The 26,764-nt window shown below is 37.4% G+C and overlaps 2 protein-coding genes across 3 annotated transcripts; one reads left to right on the forward strand and one right to left on the reverse strand.

Annotated features, from left to right (window-relative positions):
- The first annotated feature begins 357 nt into the window (after positions 1 to 357).
- On the forward strand, positions 358 to 21,459 carry tex2l (testis expressed 2, like). 2 transcript variants are annotated; one of them, XM_051124847.1, is made up of 12 exons: positions 358 to 704; positions 2,820 to 4,124; positions 7,603 to 7,803; positions 7,976 to 8,264; positions 9,339 to 9,571; positions 10,691 to 10,831; positions 11,015 to 11,114; positions 13,134 to 13,266; positions 14,558 to 14,689; positions 15,218 to 15,430; positions 20,021 to 20,141; positions 20,294 to 21,459. In XM_051124847.1, the coding sequence occupies exons 2-12, from the start codon at positions 2,829 to 2,831 to the stop codon at positions 20,456 to 20,458; spliced, it is 3,024 nt and encodes a 1,007-aa protein (XP_050980804.1). In that variant the 5' UTR covers positions 358 to 704; positions 2,820 to 2,828; the 3' UTR covers positions 20,459 to 21,459. The 2 variants fall into 2 exon arrangements, with proteins under 2 accessions (XP_050980804.1, XP_050980803.1); XM_051124846.1 differs by having other exon boundaries at positions 365 to 704; positions 14,555 to 14,689; positions 20,294 to 21,458.
- Positions 21,460 to 21,495: 36 nt separating this feature from the next.
- On the reverse strand, positions 21,496 to 25,218 carry rnf151 (ring finger protein 151). Its single transcript, XM_051124858.1, has 4 exons — positions 25,053 to 25,218; positions 24,651 to 24,796; positions 22,614 to 22,710; positions 21,496 to 21,996 (listed from the first exon to the last, which is right to left on the reverse strand). The coding sequence occupies exons 1-4, from the start codon at positions 25,053 to 25,055 to the stop codon at positions 21,496 to 21,498; spliced, it is 747 nt and encodes a 248-aa protein (XP_050980815.1). The 5' UTR covers positions 25,056 to 25,218.
- Positions 25,219 to 26,764: the final 1,546 nt, after the last annotated feature.

Below are 26,764 nucleotides of genomic sequence, written 5' to 3' on the forward strand. Positions count from 1 at the left end.
ACATTTCTATTATTTTTTAATACAACAGGAATTTATTTGTGTTATGCATATTACATTACATATTCCAGTAAGCATAACCAGAATATATAAATCTAATTCTGAAAGTGCGTGCATGTGAACGTGGTCACTGTTACAAATTCAGGACAAATGTAGAGTGTTTGGGGTCATCGGCATGTTTTGTTGTGTCATTATAAGCGTGTGGATGTTGGGGCAGAGTTTTTTTTTTTTTTTTAATCGGGATTAAAGTGGACTCCAGCCATGCTTCTAATCAGATTGAGGAGCTGCTGTTCGCAAAATCACATCTGGATGGAGCCTGTGAATGGGAGGAGTTAGTTTCTATGGGGATACGCAGCTTCAGAGTAATATAACAGCGATGTACTGCATAAGTGTAGTAATAATTCAAAACTCCGGAGGATCTGCGCGCGCAGACCAGATTTACCGAGCGACACATGGAAATCTGCACAGCCTTGCAGCTATAATGAACGAAATACATCGCACACATCGCTCTTCAACTGTATCTTATATCATAAAGTCTGGTGTCAAGCTGTGTGCAGACTCATGATTCATGCAAGACGGTTTAAGAAAGTGTCATCTGTCTCTTCCCTGGGAATGATTCACAGAACTGGCGGAACTGGGACTCTCTGTTACTGACAGGACGCAAAAGCTGATATTTTTTGGAGACCAGGCGATGGTGCAGAAATTGGGTGAGTTAATTCTTATCATATTATCTCCATACTCACAGAAAATGTCGTTGCTTCTGCTTCTAAAATGTCTCAAAGTTGCTTTAATCTTGTCTATACGATTATTCTATATATTTTACATACATCTTGATTACTACAAAGCAATACACCATCTGCTATGACGAATCTCCTGCTGTGTTGCCTGTTCATTGCAAAAAATTGAAGTTTAGCTATCATAATGCTAGGTATTTGTACCCATCATTGGCACTTGCCTCTGAGAATTATTAATGAATATAATCCATCTGAAACATTTGCTTGAGTTTAAATCCAGTTCATCTGACATTAAGCAGTGCTGTTAATCTGTTGAGCAGTTTTTATGTGCGTCAGACAGGTCTGAAAGAATTTTAAGGATTTTAGAGTATTTTATGTAAAATATGAGGAATTATAAACATATTTGCATGCGACTTACCCATGTACCAATAACAGATTCTACAGAAGTTACATATTGTCTATCATAATTTAGTCCAGATGGTTGCCTTCCAGTAGGCTGTCCATCAACATGTTTTTTTTTACTACCATTCATCCAAACACAGTAACTTAGAGGAGATGACTAAACACCTTGTGTATCCAAGTCTAAGATTAAATTAGTAATCAATATCATTGTGTTTTTACCCTGTTGTATATCATAGCAGAAGTATGATATAAGCAGAATTTAAAAGAAACCCACTAATATTTCATTCTACAACCAGATTATGGTTTATACACACTGTTTTTACACTTGCAACCTATACAGCATTGTTGATTGTTCAGTAGCATAAGGTAACACATGAGAGAGGTCTGACATGCCACATAGTGTAGATGTGCCCTTGAACAGTCTGTTGGTTTATTAATTCATCAGTCCGTTTTGAATGAAGAAGGGATTAAAGAGAGTTTGTCAGTTGCTGGAGAATTGGTGTCACAGGGTTACATAACCACAGACGACAGTCTTTAACTTACTTTTAAATGCCTTACTTGACCTAGAAAGATAGCGGGATATCTTTGCTTTTAATTCAGTGAGTTGGCTGAACTAGAAAGTCCCATTTTCTCCTGACTAAGAGATATATAGCTTAGTCTCTCAATTGTGGTTCCCTTAAATAGTATTTTAGAATGCTGCAGTCTACAGGGAAACTAATTACAATTAATAGGCAAAACTAAATGAATATTGGTTTTGTTATGGTCTAAAAAATGTGATTGTGTTTTGTGTATTTAAGTGTTACATAACCTCTTTTAGGCAGCCCAAGAAGTGATCAATGAGTAAGAAAAATGATCATTATCCTGAAAGTGCCCATTGGCTTGTTTCTTCTTTTGTGAACAATAAATCTTATTGGCAAAGTGTATTTTCAGCACTTTAGAGACCAAAATATTTGCTGAAATGAACATTGACAGAGAAAATGCGTATGTTCAGCATAATCTCTCTTGCTCCACTACTTTTACCTTTTGCACACAAAGTACATTATAACTTATCTGTCTTAAGTCTTTCTAAAATCATTATATAACAACAATTTCAGAGTAGGTAGATCTCCCAAACCCTACTTACGCATTATGTAATATTTATAGACATAAGACATTATTCAAGTCACCTATAGAGATTTTGACTCAAAGGCCCCCTATTGTTCAACGGGATATTTGAAGACCCCTTCATAGGCTGAGATATTTAGGCTAAGATATTCTCTCGTGTTTTCAAACTTTTTTTTATTAGCGGAATCTGTGACTGTTTAAATAAATGAATTAAACATGATTTATTTTGTGATTCCAGAGGTTCAAAAACTGTACATTCTTAAATAAAAACAAAATAATTACTTATCAAAGAGAAAAAATAACTGTGATTTTAATTTACATCATGATTTCATGTTTTTTAATTAAGTTTTATCTTCTTATTACAATCCTTTCAGAAGAGCCGGGGTTCAAATTTTGAGCCCATTTTGTTCAAAATGATTATTGCCAATGAAAGGATCTTCCTCATAGTCATAATATTCTGTAATGCTCTAAAAACTGCTGATGGAAGTTGAAGTAAAATGACTGTGTTGTCCATATTTCTGGTGGCAAAATAGTTTCATTGTCTTTTTGTGCTGACGCAAAGATTTTTACTTCTCTCTGTAGAGATAAATCATGGCAGGGATGACAGGAAATGAAGAAACCCACAAATTGGCCAGTGGGACCCAGAGGCCAGGTTTACAGCAGCAGCAGGACACAGACCAGAGAGGCATCGTAATCCAACTGACTGACACAGAGGGTGAATGGGACAATCTTGATGACAATGACCTCATATTCACCTTAGACTGTGATGGCAAAAAATCACTTAGCTCCCTTCGAAACCAAAGACCATGTTCAGTGGACATTCAAACAGAGGGGGAATGGGGTCTCAGCTCACCTGCATTCAATGTTCCTCTCTCTCCATCTTCTCCGGGCTCCTTGGGAAACTCTTTCCCCCCGGGGTCTGGCTTCCTCTCGCCCACTCACCGGCCTCTGGCCAGCTTAGTGAAGTCATTATCGACAGAACTGGAACTGAAAGAGTCTTCTCTAAAGCCCAAACCACTCCTCAGCCTTGTGAAGTCGATTTCCACTGAGCTTTCTCGCAGTGAGCCAGAGGTGTCTCAATCTAGGTCTGATTCTAAGCTCAATTTGCACTTGTTGTCACAATTTACCCAGCCCAAAAGCCGCAATGGTGACTCCCGCACTGCCCCTCCATCTCCAGTCAACTTGTCCCCCACCGAGCCCAAAGCCAGCTTCTTCAAAATGGAGCTGGAGGACACCCGACGCAAGCTCTCGGAGGCCATGCAGGAACCTTTGAGCATGTTCAGTAAAATCATGCGTGAAGATAGTGTTGGCAGCCCCAAGCACCAAAGGAGTACAGGATCAGTGGACTCTTCAAACTACAAAGGCTTTGGAATTGGGAAAATTACCACTGAATTGTCTGCATCCGATTCTCCTAAAAGTGCTAGGAAAGCAGAAAGTGAGATTCTACCAGAGTGCAACTGGCCTGTGAGACATCGCAAACGGTTTGTGCAGAAATCCTCCCTTTCCTATGAGCACCATAGCAGACAGGTAGACGCTGGGCCTGTGATGGAGTCCAGCACTCGTGGCAGTGCGTCCCAGAGCACAGATATGAATAGAACTGATCAAGATGGTTTGGCAGAAGATGTGACAGAACAATGCTCCTCTCCAGTGCCAGGCGTGGGTCTTGCCTATGTAGCATTTCTGTCATACTGCTACTTTATCTTTCCTTTGTCAGCGTATTGGTCTGGCCTGTTCCTTGGTTTAGTTTTTGGTTTAATGTTGGGGCTTGTGCTGATCCGCTGGGGCTCCATGAAACACATGTCCACTAGCCAACAACAAAGACTGCATGGGACCTCCTATAGTAACAGTCTATTTGAAACCCTACAGAGCAGTGTACCTTCTCTCAAGGTGAGTTTGATGCATTTTAGAATTTTTAGTATTTGCAAGGTATAACTAAATATAGCTGTAAGAAGTGGTTACCAGGGTTCAAGTGCTTTAAGGCATTTAAGCACATATGAAAAAAGACATTACATATTATTTAGCAAGTCTGTAACCAACTAAATGATTTCAAAAAGCATTTTGGCAAATATAGGTAATTTGCCACAGATATATGTTTTTTAATGTTTCTGACTGTTATAGTGGCAGCTGTAGTCTGATCTCCCTAAAACTTTGCATGCTTGTTTACAATCACCTGGGTTTTGTGAAGTTTTGAGTTTTTGTTTAGACTTTATAGGCTTTTGGGTATATTTAGACAGGCTCCTTTTCTAAATGACCCCATTGTATCTTTCAACATTTTTTATTTATAATTATTGACCTAGCGAGTCCAGAGAATTGTACTGCAGTGTTTTTTTCCAGACTGAGTGAAAAACCTAGGACTAGTTTGCATAAGTAGGTTTTCAACATCTTCTCAATCATTTAATTTAATCAACTTTGATTGACAGCAATGGTTCCAGAGGCAAAGTTGTTCAGAATGAGGAGTTCTATCGTATGACACGAAAACAGTGCAATACCACCGCGTTTCATTCCGATCGACCTCCGGTAAACATGTCTAATAGGCGCTCAAATGATACACAAATGTCCTCATCGATGCTTGTGGCACTTTGGCCCAAGAGTGTGCTTACCGACTTTCATGTTGATAGGACAAACGGTTGCATAGTTATGGCTGTTTTAATGTTTTTTTCTCTCTTATAGCGTCACCAAGTGGCCAAGCTCTGCAGCTTTTTTCATGTGACCTCAGATTCAGCTCTTACATGTGTGTTGTGAGTTTGGCCAAGATATCTCATCCCGTTCAAAAGTTACAGCCATTTTAGTAAAAGTGGCCCTGCCGTTTTCTAACGTTTTGTCGTCCCTTTGCGACGGAGAGTCGAAAGGATGACTTTTTTTGATAATTATTTATATTCACTCCCCAGAGAATCTTTCTGCACTGGTTTGGTTCTGATCGGGTAAGGTTTTAATTAAGTTTTTTAAAAAAAAAAAATGCCAAATACCCAAAAATTTCACATTATAGACGGTATGAGTACTACAATCCCACCCCAAGTCTTTACAGCCTACGGTTTGGTCAGTCCGATCCTTGGCCATTCTAACAATTACGGTAGGGTTTCAGCGCTATGCGCTTGAACCCTTAATAATTTTTTTGTGTGTGTGTGTATGTGTGTATACACTACTTTTTAAAAGTTTGTGGTCAGCAAAATGTTTTTAATGAAATAAATTAATACTTTTAAAAAGTGACAGTAAAATATGAGTTGATAATAAGAAAGGTTGTTGTGCATAAAATCAACATTTTAGAATGATTCCTGAATGATCATTTGACAGTTTCACTGTATTTTTTTAAATTAAAAATGCAGCGTTGCTGAACATAAGGGACTTCTTTAAAGAGGTCATCGGTTGCCCATTTTCCACAAGTTGATATGATTCTTTAGGGTCTGAATGAAATGTCTGTAATATACTTTGGTTAAAAATTCTTGGTGGTTGTGTAAAACAACACCCTTTTTACCTTGTCAAAATCAGCTCTGCAAAAATCATCCTGTTCTGGTCGATCTTTAAAAGTTAATGAGCTCTGCTTGCTCCGCCCCTCTCTTCTCTCTGTGGAGTGACGAGCCTGTTTACTTTAGCCGCATTTAGCTGCATTTAGCCATTAAACCTGCTAACTAGCACGTTATTAGGAAAGGTGATTGTAGAGATTCATAAAAAAAATCTTATACTCACTTTTGCTGTAGGTGAATCTGGATCACGAATGATTTGCGTGAACATAGACACATTCATGTAGATCGGGAGCATTCCCTTCACAAACAAACTTAATCCACTGCATCTTCAGCGGCTCAGATGTTGGGAGTAAATGACGACCACTATGTTCATTATTACATCCACCATTATTACATGTTCCAGCATCGAAACAATGGAGGTTGGACTGTGACAGCTGATCTGGGGTAAAACGCTCATGTCAATCAACTATCGTGGGAGCGGCCTCTGTGGGTGTGACACCACACCGACAGGCATCTGAGAATGGCTCAATTTGAATAAGGGGATATTATTTTTACAGATTAATTCAAAACCATTGCATGGGTTTTTATCATTATAGGGTAGATTTGTACATACACTGCCAACACACATTAATGTTCAAACAACATGAAAAAGTGAACTTTGCATCCGAATCTGAAATATTAAAATATCTCAACTTTTTGAAGGGCAGCACAGGTTCCAGCATCCCCGCGACCTGACATACGACAAGTGATTTGGAGAGCAGATGGATTGATAATATAAATATATTTTTAAAATGATGACTACATGTATTGAAATTACATATAGATAAATATCATTTTCTATTCAAAATTTCTTAATAGCCCTGAAATACCTATATTTGATACACTTTTTAAAAAAATAATTGTCTGTACATTTTAACATAAGTGTCTATTTATGAAATTTGAAACTATCAATAACAATATAAAACTCATTCTATACTACACCACACAATTATACTGTAATTATATGACTGTGGCTGCATTCGAAATCGCATACTTCCCCACTATATACTAGGCAAAAAACAATATGTGGCAAAAGTAGTATGTCTAAATTTACAATACTCATAAAAGAGTAAGCAAAAAGTACCTGGATTGACCTACTACTTCCATGATTCTGAAGTGTGCATACAATGGACACTTCAGGTATATCCCATGCGGTAATGGGACAGGAGAGGATTTGTTAATAGCAGTTGTTCAGCTATTCTTTTTAATAATTAACTTTTCACTATTTTTGAATTTTTCGGATCATAAGTCGTCAAAGCTCAGTAAATACTGGTGACAGACAGAATTACTGTAAATTTCACCTTACTAAAAACTCCCACAGATCATGTTTTCATGTCATTTTAAGTCTTATTTTAATGTAGCAAGGTAGTTATACCTAAGTGTGTGAGTTGTTTACTTACTTTTTTCAATTAGTTTTCACATTAACGCCATTATATTGTTCATTCAGACTGATTCGTAAAAATGCAGAACGCACACAAACACAAGTCGTTGGGTTTTCATTATAGGGTTAAATGCTAAGAAAAGCAATAGAACAGCACCGCAGGTAACAACAGCCTTGCAGACTGCTATTAAGCCAAAACCTGCACTTCAATGTGTCAAAGCTCATGTCCTTCGGGAATCAGTTTTTTTAACACACTGCAGTGAATGTCACAGTGTCTAAAGTAAGTATTAAACTTGCTTTTCTCCAAAGACTGAGCAAAACCCTCATTACCACTCGCTTCTGTGATTAATTCTGCTCTTCAGTGTCTGATGCAGAATAACACACACCCACTGCTTGTCACATCCAGCTACAGAGCTTATCTCGATGCCCCACTTCTTTAATTTGTCTGTCTCAGTGCTAAAACGGAAATGTTTCACCATTCTAGGGCTGGATGAATGAGATGTACACATATGATCCAGAGACTTACCATCCATCCCTCATGCACACTGTGTATGTCACACTGGACGGACCCTGTTTGAGGCTTGACTACCCACGTAACAACATTCCCCGCTGGGCTACCTTTGACGAACCCTGTTACGAAAAGCATTTCACCCACTCAAGGATATTTCGACTCACTGGCAGCAAGGTTAGTGTACAGCTGATTTTGGCACCTTAGCAGAAAGAGGTGCGTTGCCCTTTAGTGGCAGTGCGACACAGTTCTACTTATGGTCTCTGAACCCAAATGGCTTGAATTTTAATGTGGCAGAATGTTGCATAGATGTCACGTAATTATAATGAAGTTGTTGCCTTGGTAACAGGTATTTCTTCTGCCACTGGCTTTGGCACACAAGAGAGTGTGGAACAGGAAGTATCCGATCTGCATAAGTTTGGCTGAAGGAGAAGGAGCTATGGAGGAAGACGAAATGGCAGAGGGTCAAGGGGAGGCTCAGAAAGTAGAGAAACACCCTGGCTCTACGACGAATGCTTCCCGTCCTGTCACACTCTACTTCTTTGGGCGAACAGGACGGGAGAAAGAAGAATGGTTCCATCGACTGTTTTCCGCATCCATTCAAAATGAAGAGGACCATTTTGAATCTGTTTCTAGTGGTAAAGTTGCAATCAGTTTTATCTCTGTTAAAGTAACACTCAATGCTTAAAGGAGAAGTCCACTTCCAAAACAAAGATTTACAGACAATGTACTCACCCACTTGTCATGCAAGATGTTCATGTCTTTCTTTCTTCCATCATAAAGAAATTATGTTTTCTGAGGAAAACATTTCAGCATTTTTCTCCATATAATGGACTGCTATGGTGCCCCGATTTTGAACTTCCAAAATACAGTTTAAATGTGGCTTCAAATGATCTCAAATGCAGTTGTAAACGATCCCAGCCGAGGAAGAAGGGTCTTATCTAGCGTCAGTTTCATAAAAATAATACAATTTATATACTTTTTAATGTCAAACGCTCATCTTGTCTTACCCTGCCTGGACTGTTTTTTTCCGGTTTATGACAATTAGGGTATGTCGAAAAACTCCCATCTCATGTTCTCCCTCAACTTCAAAACCATTTATATATATATACATATATCGCTGTTTTACCTTTTTTGTTAAGGGTATTTGATCTTCTTTGCACGTTCACTTTGCAAAGACTGGGTCAGTTATTCTGCAGTGATGTAGGATGATTTTGAAATGATTTTTGAAGTTGAGGGAGAAAATACAATTGGAGTTTTTCGACATACCCTAACTGTTTTGAGTCAGAATACACAGAGTTCACGGAGAGCAAGGCAAGATGAGCGTTTGAGAATAAAAAGTATTTAAATTGTATTTTTTAAATGAAAAAAATCGCTAGATAAGACCCTTCTTCCTTGGCTGGGATCGTTTACAACCGCATTTGGGATCATTTGAAGCCGCATTTAAACTGCATTTTGGAAGTTCAAAATTGGGGCACCATATCAGTCCATTATATGGAGAAAAAAGCAGAAATGTTTTCCTCAAAAAACATAATTTTTTTACTGAAGAAAGAAAGACATGAACATCTTGGAAGACAAGGGGGTGAGTACATTATATGTGAATCTTTTGTTTTGGAAGTGGACTTCTCCTTTAAAGGGATAGTTCACCCAAAAATGAAAATTCTGTCATTAATTAGGTTTAAAACAAAAAGAAATTTTCTTTTGCTCTGTAGATAAATCTGCATTCCATGAGGAGAACCCTTTGGGTCTGTCACATGGTGGTGAAAGCTCAGTCAAGGACAGCAGTGAAGATGTGTTCCATAGTGATCTGGTTGGCAGAGTAAAGGAGAACATTTTACCAGACTATACTTCGTACATGACCAGTCTCATCTTCTCAACACACCCCAGTCCTCTGCAAAGCCCCTGCCAAAGCAGCACCCAGGGTAGTCCTACTGAAAAAGACCAGGTGAGCTTCAAACAAAGAGGCTTTGTGTCATTTTTATCCATATAAAAAGGCCTTGGATACACAGATGAAAGTGTTTTTAATGCTAAAAATGGCACCAAAGCATGTCAAAATAAATCTTGTACATAGCAGGTATGTCAAAGCACATTTTTCAAGGGTGGCTTTACATGCTGATGAGTTGCTAATGTGTAAAACTAGGTAAAATATTTGGCTAAAGATGGCTAGGCTATGAATTATTAAATGCTGCTTTTTCCTGTGGGGTGTCAGAAGTATGTCAGATGCTTAGAGACAGCGACTATAAATGACAGTGAGTTTTGCCTCCAAATACAGGAAATACTAGTACAAAATTCTGACAAATATTTTACTGCCACATTTTTATAATGTCATAAATGTGTCATAAAACAGCAAAATTAGGATTATTTAAAATGCAAATATTTAACATATTGCCCAATATATTGTCTCCTCTGCTCACCAAGCCTGCATTTATTTGATCCAAAGTACATCAAAACAGTAACATTTTTAAAATATTTTACTATGTAAATTGACTGTTTTCTATTTGAATATATTTTAAAATATAATTTATTCCTGCGATTTCAAAGCTGAGTTTTTAGCATCATTACTCCAGTCACATGATCCTTCAGATTCAGAAATCAATCTAATATTCTGATTTGCTGCTCAAAATGATTTGTGTGTATATATTTAACAGCAAATCCGCATATTAGAGTGTAACACTGAAAATGTAGCTTTGATCACAGGAATAATTTACGTTTTAAAATATATTCAAGTAGAAAGCAGTTATTTTAAATAGTAAAAAATATTTCACAATATTATAATATCACAATATTATGTATTTTGGATCAAATAATATAGTGGTGTATATTTACCAGTAATATACTTCTTGACATGACCCAGTTTACCTCTAATATTATGCAAGTTGTGTTTTTTTTTTTTTTGGTGCGGTGCTATGTTTCAGTTAATAGAAAGTATCTTGAAATATATTAAGTAAACTTTTTTGGTCATTTCTCCTTGTTAGAGGTCAATTTAAGTGAAAAGTAGAAAGTGACGATGTATCTTCATTACTTCGAAGTAGATACTTTTGTTCTATCACCCTTTTTGGAACAGAACTTTTGTTGCCATGAGGATGAAACAAAACCTGACTGGTTGAATGCGCTAATTGGTCGGATCTTTTGGGACTTCCTCCATGAGAAATACTGGGCTGATAAAGTCCAACAGAAGATTCAGCGAAAGCTGAGCAAAATTCGGGTAAGAGAACAGACAGGAATTTCAGGATGTTCTTTAACTGGACTAAGTGTGAGGAGGTAATGTTCTTTTTTTTTAATTTTCCTCAAGCATGGTTTCGAAAAGTGGAATAAATAGCTTGTGACATTAATGTTTCTACCCTCTGTGCATGTGTTTCTGTGTGAGTTTACCCCTTTTTTCCCACAGTTGCCTTACTTCATGGATGAATTGACCCTCACCGAACTGGCCATGGGCTCCAGCATGCCCCAGATAACAGGCACATCTCTACCACAGGTCAACAACAGAGGTGAGTGGGGCTTCTAAGAGCCTTTTATAAAAGAGCAGATTAGGTAATTCATCCATCAGGACCGTTTGAGCGTATGTGTTATTATGTTCCTGCCCTGAGCAGTAGATGAGATGTTATTATCCTTCGGTAATATCAGGGATCAAAGAAGCACATAACATCACATCACTCTCCTAGCAGCGAGCATGTGCACGTGTCTTGTTTATGCAGTCAGCTGTATGGTAAATTGCTCACTGTGAAGCATATGCAGGGTGTATTATCCCCATGAGGAGTGAAGTTATTACTGTGTGGGGCACAGCATGCGTCTTTTTCTCTCCGCCTCATGATCTCTGGGTGTTATATAACATGTAATGGCTTTCAACAGACTCTGGCTCTATTTCTCAGGTCTCGCTTATGGATTGTAAAGTATGCTAGTAGACATGTGGGCGCTTTATTGTACTATAATTATTTGAAATTTCATTTATGAACAGATCATATCGCTTTCATTTTGACCACTGACATACAGTGGTGCTCTATACATACGCTTAGAGTTTTTGGTTTTACATTATTATTCATTGCTATTAATTAATTATTATTAAATATTGGAATGCTGGGAAAAGAATATAATGTTAATAATAATTCTATGCACACACTGCCTACATACTGCAAACTGCCTAAAGAATACATTTCTTGTGTTGATTTTTAGGGCTGTCCAGGTTAAAGCAGTAATAATGTATTAACACTACACTGTTAACGTGGGTTGTATTTAACCCTATGAAGCCAGGGTTGCCAGGTTCATGGTTTTCTCCTCATAAAGCGTTTTTTTTTTTTGGTTTTGCGCCTTTCGTCTAATAATCGCAAAGAGCTTTGTGCTTGCTTCTGATGAAAAAGTCTCAGCTTTCAAATCCTGTCCATTTAATCACAAAATTCAAACAGTACACTTTTAAAAATAAAGGTGCTAAAAGGTTCTTCACAGCGATGCCATAGAAGAACCATTTTTGGTTCCACAAAGAGCCATTTAGTCAAAGGTTTTTTATAGAACCATTTCTTTCTCGCCTTTTTATAATCTGAGGAACCGCCTTTCGCTACAAAGAACCTTTTGTAAAACAGAAAGGTTTTTCAGATGTTGAAGATTTTTTATGAAACCATTTACGCAAAAAGGTTCTTCTATGGCATTGTGAAGCAACGTTATTTTTAAAAGTGTAAATGTTATTTTGACACCTTTAACTATGGCGTGACAGATCGCTGTAGCAGCTTCAGTTCAAGTGGCAGTGCGGAGAGCGAGTCTCTTCCACTTTAATACAAGTTATAGCACAAAATAAACATGAATGAACATCAGAAGGTATGTTGAAAGATACAGTACAACTTACCAAAATGTAAGTCTCATGTCTCATATAATCACTTAAGCAGCATTTTAATAGAAAAGAAAGATGTCAAATAAAACAATTTGTAAACAACGTCACTTACGTCACATACCTCAGGAAAGATATCCTCAGTTGACAATTGTTAGTTAGCTATAACACTAATAAACACTAGAGGGAGCTTAATTACTGTTATGTATGTTTTAATAAACTTGTCATGAAGACAAAATGAAAACTACCTTATGTGCAATTGAGTTGTACTTGAATGTTTTTGAGTGTGATTATTATATCTGAAAATAAACATAATTAAATATAATAGTGTTGTTCGTTTTAACCTCTAATGTACCAAATGAGAGGGTTAGAATAGCATTCTAGGGTGAGAAACTGAGATATTTGGCTGAGAAACTTCATATATATATATGTATATATATATATATATATATATATATACAGAGAGAAAAAGAGTAATTTTTATTACTTATCACGAGAAATCATTAATAGGATTTCTTTATTACTTAGTTATTACTTTTATTACTTATTACTTATTACTTTAGTTATTACTACAGTTATTACTTAGTGTAAATATTTTGTTACAACAGTTGGAACAACAACAGGTAACTTTTGCTATTATTAAAATTCAGAAAAGAAAATAGAAAAAAACCCACTTGTCTTTGTGTGTCAGGCCTTTGGTTGCATGTGGAGGTGGAATACACAGGAGCGCTACAGATGACTCTAGAGACCAAAATCAACCTCTCCAAACTTGGAAAGGAGGGAGTCCCTGAGGCAGAGACAGAGTTGGAGACAATTAATGTGTTGTAAGTTTTTGGAGAATAAAATTTATCTTCTACAAAGTTTGTTATGTAACCTATGCTACCAGTTTGGAGTCAGATTTTTAAAGACATTGCTAAATCATTGATAATAATGAGAAATATGTCTTGAGCACCAAATCTGCATATCAGAATGATTTAAGAACAATCATGTTACTGAAAATTTAAATATGTTATCACATTTTAAAAATATATTTAAAGGGGTCATCGGATGCCCATTTTCCACAAGTTGATATGATTCTTTAGTCATAAAATCTTAATGAAAGGTAACACCTTTTTTACCTTGCCAAAATCAGCTCTGCAAATATCATCCTGTTCTGGTCGATGTTGCTTTAAATGCTCTGCTCGCTCGCCCCTCTCTTCTCTGTGGAGTGACGAGGCTGTTTACTTTAGCCGCATTTAGCTGCTAAACTTGCTATATATAGCACGTTATTAGGAAAGGCGATCGCAAAGATTCATTAAAAAAACCCTTATACTGCTGTAAGTGAAGCTGGATCACGAATGATTTGTGCGAACATAGACGGATATATGTAGATCGGGAGGCGCATTCCATTCATAAACAAACATAATTCACTGCATCTTCAGCGGCTCAGATGTCGGGAGTAAATGACGACCACTATGTTCATTATTACATCCAGCAACACAAAACCTCAATGGGAGATATTCTTGTCTAACTTACATCGAAACAATGGAGGTCGGACTGTTACAGCTGATTTAAGGTGGGTCTGAGGTAAGACGCTCATGTCAGTCATCTATCGTGGGAGTGGCCACCACACTGACAGGCATCTGAGAATGGCTCGATTTGAAAAAGGGGACATTATTTTTACAGATTAATTAATAACCACTGCATGGATTTTTATCATTATAGGGTAGATGTGTACATACACTGCCAACACACATTAACGTTCAAACAACACGTAAAAGTGAACTTTGCATCCGATGACCCCTTTAAACAGAACACAGTCATTTAAATTTGTAAGAAAATTTTACATTATTGTTTTTACTGTATTTTTGGTCAAATAAATACAGCCTTTGTGAGCATAAAAAAAAAAACATTTAAGAAATCATACTAACCCCAAACTTTTTAAAGGTAGTGTATTCATTTTACCCTGTAGAATGTTTGAGAAAAATGTATGTATTTAATTAGAAAAGCAATTTAAAATCAAAGCATTTTCATTTTCATTTTTGGAGTTCCTTAGACAATCCTGGTGTCGTTTGTGAGTGTATGGTTATGATATCTAGTTATGATGAGGTCCTGTCTGGATGTGTTCTGCAGTAGCAGGTCCAGGCTTTCTGTGCTGGCTGACAGTGATGAGGAATCCTCAAGTGCAGGATCATCTGATGAGGAGGAAGTTTCATCTGCTGACACTCAAGGAACTCAGACTGAAAAGGCTCTGCCTGGTGTTGAGGGGTAATTATTATTACTGAACCATTCATTTAAGTCATTAAACAATTATTCTCTGACATCTCAAAGTTTGGGAGTTGCAGCTCTTTATTATCTGGATGTCAGAAATGCTGTTCTTGTAAATTGAACATCAAGATGTATGTGTCTTGCTATGTAGTTCACCAAAAAATAACAATTCTGATGAAAAGAATTCTTCACCCTCATGTCGTTCCACATTACTTTTTTTATTCAGTGAGAAACAAAATATATTGAGGTATTTAGGACAATGTCCACACTGCTGCTTGTCCATACAATGAAAGTGGATGGGGACCAGGAGCAACTGTCCATATTTCCAATGTATGGAAAAGACCAGCTTGGACATTTTACTAAATACCTTCTTTGGTGTTTCAGCAAAGACAGTAATACAGGTTTGGAACGGCTTGATTTTTGACTAAACTATGCTTATAAAACATCATCTCTTTGAGTACTTTACAATAAATGCAGCTTAAACTAAATCAAGGCCACCTGATGAAAAATTTACTTTGCTTCCCACAGGGCTGCAGCTGGAGGCAGTACTAGCAGGCGGATTTTGAGATTTGTCGACAAGATTGCCAAGTCGAAGTATTTCCAGAAGGCCACAGAAAATGAATACATTAAAAAAAAGATTGAAGAAATGTCAAACACCCCTCTGCTGCTTGCGGTGGAAGTTCAAGAGCTCTCTGGAACACTCGCCATCAACATTCCTCCTCCCCCCACCGACAGAATATGGTACGAGCCATTCTCACTCAGCTGAACACACGCTGTTAATGTCGCATTAGGGACTGAAGCTTTGCTTAAGCTTACACAGTGTCTGCTGAGGAGATTATCTAGAGCAATCATGCTCCTTAATGTTTGGTGTCATTCAATTCTTGAATGTTTAACTTTGTTGTAATTAAATTTCAATTTGAGGTTTATAGATTAGAGACAAGTGTAAGACTGTCTGCTACCATCCGGGCACGATGTGATGAGTTCAGTGATGCAATCACAGGCAGACAGATGATATTTGGTGTTTCAGCTGCAGTTATGAGGAACAGAATTTTGGAGCAATGAAATTTCACTCTGACTGACCTTGTGAAAAATAAGTACTTAAAGGGATATTTTACCCAAAGATGAAAATTACCCCATGATTTACTCACCCTCAAACCATCCTAGGTGTATATGACTTTCTTCTTTCAGACGAATGCAATCAAAGTTATTTTTAAAAATGTCCTGACTCTCCCAAGCTTTATAATGGCATTGAATGGGTGGTATTATTCAACAGTCCAATAGACATCCAATAAACTGCTTCCATCCTTCTCAGTGTCTCACATAGCTCTGGGGGTTAATAAAGGCCTCCTGAAGCGGATCGATGCGCTTTTGTAAGAAAAATATCCATATTTAAAACTTAATCAACTTTAATCTCTAGCTTCCAGTAAGTGTTGTATGTGTGTTCATGAGAGATTGGCGTTCCAGTAGATGATGTAGGACGTAGGCGTAGCATAAGCTCCGGTGAAAATATGATATTCTCATGTGAACCAAGGTTTGTTTACAGTAACGGAAAACCAATCTCCTCTTGGCTTATATCGAAATCCTCCATTTCTTTACAAATACTCATATTGTACTTCTAATTTGTGACCAGTGTTTTGTTTTGCTCTCTCCACTGTGCTTATATCCCTTTAATAGTAAAACAGTAAAAATGCTACTTACTACAGAAATAGTATAATTTAAAAGAACATGCTGAGGTGCTAACTGAGTATTATAGTTTCAGTTCATAATAAATACAATTATCTGAACATTAGAGTACTTTCTTAACCTATTTAAGTAAGATGTTAGTACATGTTTATGTACTAAAAGCATGCTTTAATCATCATTTCTATGATACTTGTTTCATTAGTTATTTAGATATTTTTGTAATTACACATTTGCAATGATAAGGTTTATTGATGATGAAGCTATTTTGTACATTTAAAATACATTAACTTTAATGTAATATTGAATAACACTAAATTCTAATCAAGTACTTTACATGTGCTTTAGTTTGTCAGTTAATAAATCAAAATAACTGTACTTTATATGACGACAAAAGATTTAAACAATGATTTAAAATTTAGTATAAGTGAAACTTGTACTTTAAGAACACTTAAAGGAGAAGTTCACTTCCAGAACAAAAATTTACAGATGTATTTACTCTGTTGTCATCCAAGATGTTAATGCCTTTCTCTCTGCAGTCATAAAGAAATTATGTTTTTTGAGTTTGAACATCCAAAATGCAGTTTTAGTGCAGCTTCAAATGGCTCTAAACGACCCCAGCCGAGGAATAAGGGTCTTATCTAATGAAAAAATCAGTCATTTTACTTTTTAACCTCAAATTCTTGTCTTGTCTAGCTCTGACATGCACATGTGTACTCTGTGTAATCCGGGTTAATACATCTAGGGTAGGTCGAAAAACTCATCTCATTTTCTCCTTCAACTTTAAAATCGTCCTACATCACTGTTTTACCTTTTTTTTGTAAAGGGCATTTGACCTTCTTTGCATGTTCACTTTGTAAACAATGGGTCAGTACTTCTGCAGGGATGTAGGACGATTTTGAATTTGGAGGAGAAAATAAGATGGGAGTTTTTCGACATACCCTTGTCACGGTTGTGGGTAGGAGGAGACGAATAAAGACGAAATATAACAACAAGTCTTTAATGAAATCCACAAAAGGTAAATCCAGACAGCTAGGGCAGGGAAACACACACCAACATAACCTTAAGATCGGACGACAAACATTGACCTCGCGCCGTAGTAAGAACAAAAACAAAGGAGTGGATGTGGGATAGTAACAGAAAGTCCATGTAGGAGGAGGCTCTGGCGGAAAATGGACTCCCGGGAACGAGGACAACAAACAAAGTCCAGGGTGGTGATGATGGAGGGAGGAGCCATGGAGGAGACAGAAGGGTCCATGGTGGATCAGACAGAGGGAGGAGCCAGGGAGGAGACAGAAGGGACTCGGACCAGGAGGAGCCAGGCGAGACCCAGACCGCAGCCATGATGGTAGCCCACGGCGGAGTCAATGGAGGGAGGAGCCATGGTGGAGGAAGGGCTGACAACTCCAGGGGGCCAACCGATGGAGGCGGAGCAGGTGGAGATCCTGGGCGACACCGAGGATCCGGAGGGCCAAGGCGGAGCCCAAGGCTCTGGCGACCGAGGCGGAGGCGGAGATCCGGAGGTCTGTGGTGGAGCCGGAGCGACAGAGACTGAGGCGGAGCTGGAGGGAGGGAGGAGCCCACCGGAGCCGGTGGGACGGAGTGACGAGGCGCAGTCGGAGGAGTGGAGTCCTGAGGCGATGGCGGGATGACGACCGACCAAGGCGGAGCCGGAGGGATGAGGGAGCCCAGTGGAGCTGGTGGGCCGATGGCTGATGGTGGAGACGAGGAAGCTGAGAGCCAGGGTGGAGCCGCTGGGTCGGAGGGCCGAGGTGGAGTCCAGGACTCTGAGGCTGGAGGTGGAGACGAGGGATCCTCCAGCCATGACGCCGATGGGGACTGGCAGACCGCAGGGAGCCCACCGCACAGATGGTGGCCTGAGGGTGAACAGCGGGGCTGTCAGGAGACAGCAGTGGTGGGACTGAGGCAGCAGGGACGATAGGAGGAGATAACAGAGGGAGGGTGGGTGGGAAATCCAGGCAGGCAGATAGTTCAGAGGATGGTGAAAGAGAGGGCATGTCTTCAAATATATTCCCATAGAAATCGATCAAGTCCTGTTCCACATAAATATCCTCGGTGAAATCAATTAAATCCAGTTTAATATCAAAATGTCCCAGATCCAGACATTGTTCACCCTCAGCGGCGGTGCAGTGGGCGGTGCTGTCCTCAGGCACCCTCATGCCCAACTGGAAGGACAGGAACAGGAAAGACCATATATGGGCACAGAAGGGAGAAACCAACATAAGCAGTCCACAGGGGTGTGACAACCCTAACTATTAACCCGGATTACACAGAGTACACATGTGCATGGCAGAGCTTAAAAAGTATATGCATTTTTTTTTTTTTTTTTTAGAAAATGACTGAACGTTTCGCTTGATAAGACCCTTATTCCTCAGCTGGAATTTTTTAGAGCCCTTTGAAGCTGCATTTAAACTGCATTTTGGATGTTCAAACTCTTGGGCACCATTGAAATCCAATTTATGCAGATAATTCCTGAAATGATTTCCTCAAAAAACATAATTTCTTTACAACTGAAGAAAGAAAGTCATGAACATCTTGGATAACAACGGGGTGAGTAAATTATCTGTAAATTTTTGTTCTGGAAGTGAACTTCTCCTTTAAGTGGCATCTCATTAATATTATGTTATCTACAAGTACAGTTATTAAAAATGTACATTTAAGATTTGAAGTACACTGCAAGTGCACATTCTGAACAATTAAGCACACTTTTTTCACAAGGGTGGGGCTACTCTGCGTGTGAGAATGTGGAAATACAAACCAAACTGGTACATAATCTTGAATACAGTGCTATGTCTAAAATGTCCTACTACCTGACAGATATTAGGCAAATTGCTTTCCTGAGACACCATGCATGTCTCTGTGACAGCTCTAGACTTTGCAAACAAAAAAAAGTTGAGGATAGCTGTCCGCACTTTGCCTATAAATCATTATGTGCATTCAGGTTAGCTGACATAGATACATGGCCCAGATTCATACAGTTGAGGTCAGAAATTTACACACACCTTGTAGAATCTGCTAAATGTTTATTATTTTACCAAATAAGAGGAATCATGGATGTGGATGTTATTTTTTATATAGTACTGATCTGAATAATATATTTCACATTTGCATATAGTCCACAAGAGAAAATAATGGTTGAATTTATAAAAAGTACCCTGTTTACATACAAAAGTTTACATACACTTGATTCTTAATACTGTGTTGTTACCTGAATGATCCACAGCTGTGTTTTTTGCTGAAAAACCAAAGAATTTGTGGGACCTAAAGGATTTTTTTGAAGAACAGCAGGCAGTTTAACTGTTCAGGACCAACAAGGGACCCATAAACAACTATCACTAAACAAACACAAACAAACAAAAAAACAGCTGTGGATCATTCAGGTAACAACACAGTATTATGAATCAAGCATATGTAAACTTTTGAAAAGGGTTATTCTTATAAATTCAACAATTATTTTCTCTTGCGGGCTATATGCATAAGTTTTTAATGTGAAATATCTTATTCAGGTCAGTACTAAATAAAAAATATCATGCCTCTTATTTTGGTAAAATAATCAACATTTTGCAGATTCTGCAAGGTGTATGTAAACTTTTGACCTCAACTGTAAGCGTTTTGTTGGTTCTCTATTAGGTACAGTTTCTGCGGACCCCCGAAGCTTGATCTAAGAGTCAGACCCAAGCTGGGAGAGCGAGAAGTGACTTTCTGTCATGTGACAGAATGGATTGAAAAAAAGCTACAGGATGAGTTTCAGGTACGTTTTTGATTATTTTGTGATGACAGTAGCATAATTATAAATTGGCATACATGTTATGGCAGCTAATTTAAGTTAATTTTACTTAAATTATTTTATGTAAAATGTTTACATTAACCCCCAAAACAAATCCTGTCCAATTATCTTTTTAGAAAGTTTTTGTTTTGCCCAACATGGACGACATTTACCTGCCGCTAATGCACTCTGGGATGGACAACGCGCCAGCTTTCCCACAATACCCTGCAAAGCTCTCCCAGCATTCCTCTATGGCCTCCACTGACAGGTGTGATCTGGAAAATTCTGCAGAACTACAGTAGTGCCTCCTTGTGGACAGACATGACAATACACCAGTAACACAACTCGCTCATTTAACTTCAATAAACTTCTAGCAGTGTATATTCAACTTACTTTAAACTAGCAGTGCAGAGCAAAATGTCAGTAGTTTCCACACATATTCTCTCTAAATGTATCAGACATCTCCTATTACAATAATTACAAAGCAGAATGGGTAAGATTCCCATTACAATAAACCATTTTATTACTTTATTGTGTTTATGTCCTGAGGACAACCGTATTTGTTAAACTTCCACAATGGCTTAAATTAGAAACAGATTCCACAATGGCTTAATCAATAAATAGTAAATAATAATGAATTTATTCAAGAATTCATGTTTAGAATGAAATACAACTTTTTTTTGAAAAGAGTCTTACATACATGTTCCAAAAGTGTTGGCTTTTTCATCATAAATTATTATATAGTATCAAAGACAGTTTTTGTACGATTTCACATTTTCTTGTCAAGTGTCACTTCAAGATTGTAATATCTGAACTTAAGCAGGCAACTGAATGTTACAGTAATTTTTTTCTTTTTTTAATATTATGCATTAGCATAAATGTCTTGTTTTATTAACCTTTCAAAGCTGTAGAAGGAATGTGCAAAGAAAATCTTCACTATTTTGTTTATCATCATGCTTTTCTCAATAAACCTGTAATATTGTGTGTTGTGCTACCCTTAAAGGGATAGTTGACCCAAAACAAAGTTTTTAGCATCATTTACTCATCCTCTTTTGTTACAAACCTGTATGATTTTTTGTTGTTTTGCGCCCCATTTGACTTTCCTTATATGGACAGTTGAAACATTCTTCAAAATATTTTCTTTTAAGTGTCAAAGAACGAAAGTCACACAGGTGTGGAACAGCATTAAGGTGAGTAAACAAAGATGTAAGTAATTTTTTATTTTTGGGTGAACTGTCCCTTTAAGATGACTATAAAAGTGCAAAGACACATTTAATAAAACGCGCACACATAAAGAACTAACTTGAATGCTCTCTTTGAATTCTGAATGCTATTTACGCTATATATGTCTGACTCTTGAACTGCTGCTGTTGGTGTGTCTGTGTCTGCTGCTGCTCAGACTGGCAGCATTAGAATCTGTCCAAACGCTGGATCCCTCCCCTTCTTCAGCTTCCAGATCGCCAACCTCCAGGCTCTCACACATCAGGTTTATCTGCCTCCTTATCTGTGCCATCCGGCTCTGCATGCGCTGCATCTTCCTGCGCAGGTTGGCTGCGATGGCCCTCTGCCTCCGCCGCTCGGCTACATAGCGCTGATGCAGTTCTCGGTAGCAGTTATGTTGGGCCTGATTTTCACGGACGAGCAGTGTCCCGCAGCCCATGGGACACAGCTGTCGCCAGTAGCTACAGCTCTGATCGTGCGCCTGCGCATCCTTCCTCAGCACCTGCTGCCCACAGCCCTCATGGGGGCAGTGCTGCCACTCATACGGACAGTTGGAGATGTGGAGGTACTCATTAGAAAGTGGGAAAGTGGCCCTGCAGCCCTGCTGTGCATTTCGACACTAGAATCACAAACGCATGAACTTGTTGTTTTAACTTCACCAAGTACTAGAACTTATTAGATTTAAAGCATTAGTTCACCTAAAAATGAAAATTTTGTCATTTATAACTCGCCCTCATGTTGTTCTAAACCCGTAAGACCTTCATTCAACTTCGAAATAGAAATTAAGATATTTTTGAGTAAATCCGAGAGATTTCTGACCCTGCATAGACAGCAATGCAACTGTCATGTTCAGAGCCTAGAAAGGTAGTAAGGACATCATTAAAATAGTCTCTTTTGTGTTCACTGTGTGAACGCGTGTCGAAGACTGACTAGGAACAGAAGGATTTGTTGAATAAAGTCACCATTTTTGTTTTCTTTGCTTGTAGTTTCATAAAATTAATGTTGAACCACTGATGTCATATGGACAATTTTAATGATGTCCTTACTAACTTTCTGGGCCCTGAATGTGTCAGTTGCATTGCTGTCTATGCAGGATCAGAAAGCTCTCGGGTTTCATCAAAAATGTCTTAATTTGTGTTCCAAAAATGAAGATCTACCGGGTTTGGAACAACATGTAGGTTGAGTAATTAATTTTTTTGGGTGAACTATCCCTTTAAGTTTTAAAAAGTTGCCTACCTTGATTGATAAACGGCCAATGGATTTACTCAGCTTAAACAAAACCAGCATTTGGTTCTGGTCGATAGACTGCCTACAGCATGGGCATTTCACCTGTCTGAAACAATATTGACTTTATCATTTGCTCAAACATCTAATAAAGTTACTTGAAAACAGAAGTAAGATTAAGTAACTTGATGAAAAGTGCCAGTAAAAACATTTACAATACAATCAAAAAAATTCTATTTCAAATGAATGATGTTCGTTTATCAAAGAATCACAAACAAAATCATGGTTTCTTCAACAATATGAACCGCAAGTGTTTTCAAAATGTTTCTGGAATACCGAACCAGCTTATTAGAATGATTTCTGAGAGATCATGTGACACTGAATACTGAAATACCGTGTTGGGGAAAGTTACTTTTAAAAATAATGCATTACAATATTGTGTTACTTTCTTAAAAAGTAACTAATTATGTTGCTTTTTATGGAAAGTAATGCGTTATACTACTTTTGCATCACTTTTAAAATCCAGAGAGGGCTCGCTTGTTTGTTTTTAAAGGGGTCATCGGATGCCCATTTATGATTCTTTAGGGTCTTAATAAAAAGTCTATAATATACTTTGTTTAAAAATTCTCAATGGTAGTGTAAAACAACACCCCTTTCACCTTGCCAAAATCAGCTCTGCAAAGATAATCCTGTTCTGGTCGAGGTTGCTTTAAATGTTAATGAGCTCCGCTCGCCCTCTCTGGAGTGATGAGCCTGTTTACTTTAGCCGCGTTTAGCCACTAAACTTGCTAACTAGCACATTATTAGGAAAGGCAATCGCAAAGATACATAAAAAAACCCTTATACTCTGCTGTAAGTGAAGCTGGATCACAAATGATTCGTATGAACATAGACGGATATATGTAGATCGGGAGGCGCATTCCCTTCACAAACAAACGTAATCCACTGCATCTTCAGCAGCTCAGATGTTGGGAGTAAATGACGACCACTACGTTTATTATTACATCCAGCAACACAACACCTCAATCGCTTAATTCTTGTCTAACTTACATCCCTGCTCCGGCATCAAAACATAGAGGTTGGACTGTTACAGCTGATCTGAGGTAAGACGCTCATGTCAATCAACTATTGTGGGAGCGGCCTCTGTGGGTGTGACGCAACAACGACTTGATGGCTCGATTTGAAAAAGGGAATATTATTTTTACAGATTAATTACATTTTATCAAATTTTATCATTATAGGGTAGATTTGTACATACACTGCCAACACACATTAATGTTCAAACAACATGTAAAGGTGAGCTTAGCATCCGATGACCCCTTTAAAACAGAAAGTTCATCAAAGGTCATCAAAGGTCAGCAGCAAAGACAGTGGTTAATTAAACTGAGATTGAATACATAAAGGATATTTGTGTTATTTAACATTTAATAATTGCAGGTTTGCGTCATATTCTGAGTTTGCATTTCACTGTTTTAATTCATTTTGTTGAAGACTGAATCTGTTTTTTTGCATGTTCACATTTAGTGTAGAACTACAATATCATGTTTACACAGTGCACACAACGCCCCTGTACTTCCAATTTTTCTCAACATGGGGACAGGAGACTAGCCAGTCAATAAATAGGGAAAAAAAGTAACTGCCATTACTTATTTAAAAAAGTAACAGATATTTTCTTGTAAAATTCAGCTTTTCCATCACAAGAAAAATTATGTTTTATTCAAAAAGAAGCCCTTTTGTAATTTGTAATATAGTGTTTGACAATATTACTGTTTTTACTGTGTATTTGTTAAAATAAATGCAGCCATAAGAAACTTATTTTCAAAAAACATGCAGATGAAAGGTTTGTATGTATGATATACTGTACATCAAATTAAGATAAGAAATTAAACAAAACAAAACAAACAGGTGATACCGGTTATGTCAATTAAGTCACAAGTCAGAACTTGGACGAGAAATGTTACTTTCCTTCCTCCTTTTTTTCCTTATTTTCCATTTCCAAGCCTCCCCTAATCTGGTTTACATTATTATAAAACATTGTTAAATTGTTACCTTTTCATCCACTGTAAAATGCATTCCTTGCAGAAGACGTGGTTGCATTTGAGTCGTACAGGACAGCGTAGAACTGCTCTACAGATGACACAAATCAAATCATCGTCTGGGGTTTCCACAAACTGCTCCACTTCATAACCTCCAGTCTAGTATTAAAATAAAAATTTTAAAGTAATACATAATAATTATAATTTAATTTATATTGTAATGTCATATGGATGCTAATATTATTACTAATTTAATAACTAACATTACTAAAATTAAATCAAACTATTGAAAATGATCTTTTTATATAACAAAAAATCATATCAGAATTTTTAACATACTGTAAGTTTAAGCTTGTAAAGTATACATTTATACATATTTGTCAAAAAATCTAATTTTATATAATGAAAAACTCACCATTTTGACTTGTAATACCAGGGGACAGCTAATACAGGTGCTGTATATGCTGAATAATTTGTAGAGGCAAAAAGACAGGCATCTGTCATAACAACACACAGCGAAACATCCCAAAGGAGATCACTTGACCCTGGATCATTCAGAAATGCACTACAGATGTCCAATTTTCTCTTCCTTTCCATTCTAGCACAAGAAACAAATGTGGTTAGCACCTGACAACTTTTTTACACTAACCACTGGGACCCTGTTTGGTACCATCTAGGTTTTACTTATTAGACAAAGGCACTGCTATGGAAACCAGTGAACTTCAATGGCTGCCTGCTCTAGAGGCTACAAGCCCTATTCTCTAAACACACAGGTCTGAATGGCCAATGAACACACAGTAGCATTCTCTGTACAATAGACTATCATAATCACTATATATGAAAAAATGTGTTAATAAACAGTCTTCAACTGAATGTGTGAGACATACATTGAGTAAAAGACTGTTTTAGTTCCAATAACATAGTAAATCAATAACTATGTTATTGGAAAAACTTTAGAAAAAGCTAAAAGGGGGTTTTTTTTTTACAATAAAGAAAACACCAGTTTGTACTGGCCACCATATATGTAGAGGGGAGAATGGGGTAAGATGTTTCAGTGGGTAAGTTGTGCTTCTTATGGAAAAAACATATAGTACACCATTGTCTTAATGTTTTTCATGGCATTTCACAATTCAGAAAAACACAAATATTTAATTAAAAACTGAATCTAGATTAAACTTACAATCAAAACCACTGCAATTTACAGAATACAGGAAAAACTGGAAGTGAAATGATTAATATAGTGAGTGAATGTTGATATTAGGCTGTAAAGTTACAGTTGAAGTCAAACGTTTACATACACCTTGGAGAATCTGCAAAATGTTTTACCAAAATAAGAAGGATCATACAAAATGCATGTTATTTTTTATGTAGTACTGACCTGAATAAGATATTTCACATAAAATACATTTACATATAGTCCATAAGAGAAAAAAATAGCTGACTTTATAAAACTTACTGTTCAAAAGTTTACATACTCTCGATTATTGATACTGTGTTGTTGCCAGAATGATCCACAGCTGTGTGGTGTTGTTTTTTTTAGTGATTGTTGTTTGTGAGTCCCTTGTTTGTCAGTTAAACTGCCTGTTGTTTTTCAGAAAAATCCTTCAGGTCCCACAAACTCTTAGAATTATTATTATTATTTTTTTTTTGAGAGACAACTGAGGGACTCACTCATATGCAACTATTACAGAAGGTTCAAACACTCACTGATGCTTCAGAAGGAAAAATGATGCATCAAAATCTAGGGGGTGAAAACTTTTGGAATTTAAAGATCAGGGTAAATTTAACTTATTTTGTCCTCTGGGAAACATGTAAGTATATTTCTAGCTTTTGAAGGGCAGTACTAAATGAAAAAAAAAAGAATAAAAAAGTTCAAAAGTTTACACCACTGGCTTTTAATGCATTGTTTTTTTCTTCTAAAGCGTCAGCGAGCATTTGAACCTTCTGTAATGGTTACGTATGAGTCCCTTAGTGTGAAAAGATTGATCTTAAAATCATACAATCATTGTTGTAAAAGGTTCTAATACACAAAAATGCTGAAAAATCAAAGAATTTGTGGGACCAGAAGAATTTTTCTGAAGAACAGTGGGCAGTTTAACTGTCTTACAGAAAAAAAAAAAAAAAAAA

Source organism: Labeo rohita, chromosome 12 (assembly GCF_022985175.1).
Source record: "Labeo rohita strain BAU-BD-2019 chromosome 12, IGBB_LRoh.1.0, whole genome shotgun sequence".
Taxonomy (NCBI): Eukaryota; Metazoa; Chordata; class Actinopteri; order Cypriniformes; family Cyprinidae; genus Labeo; species Labeo rohita.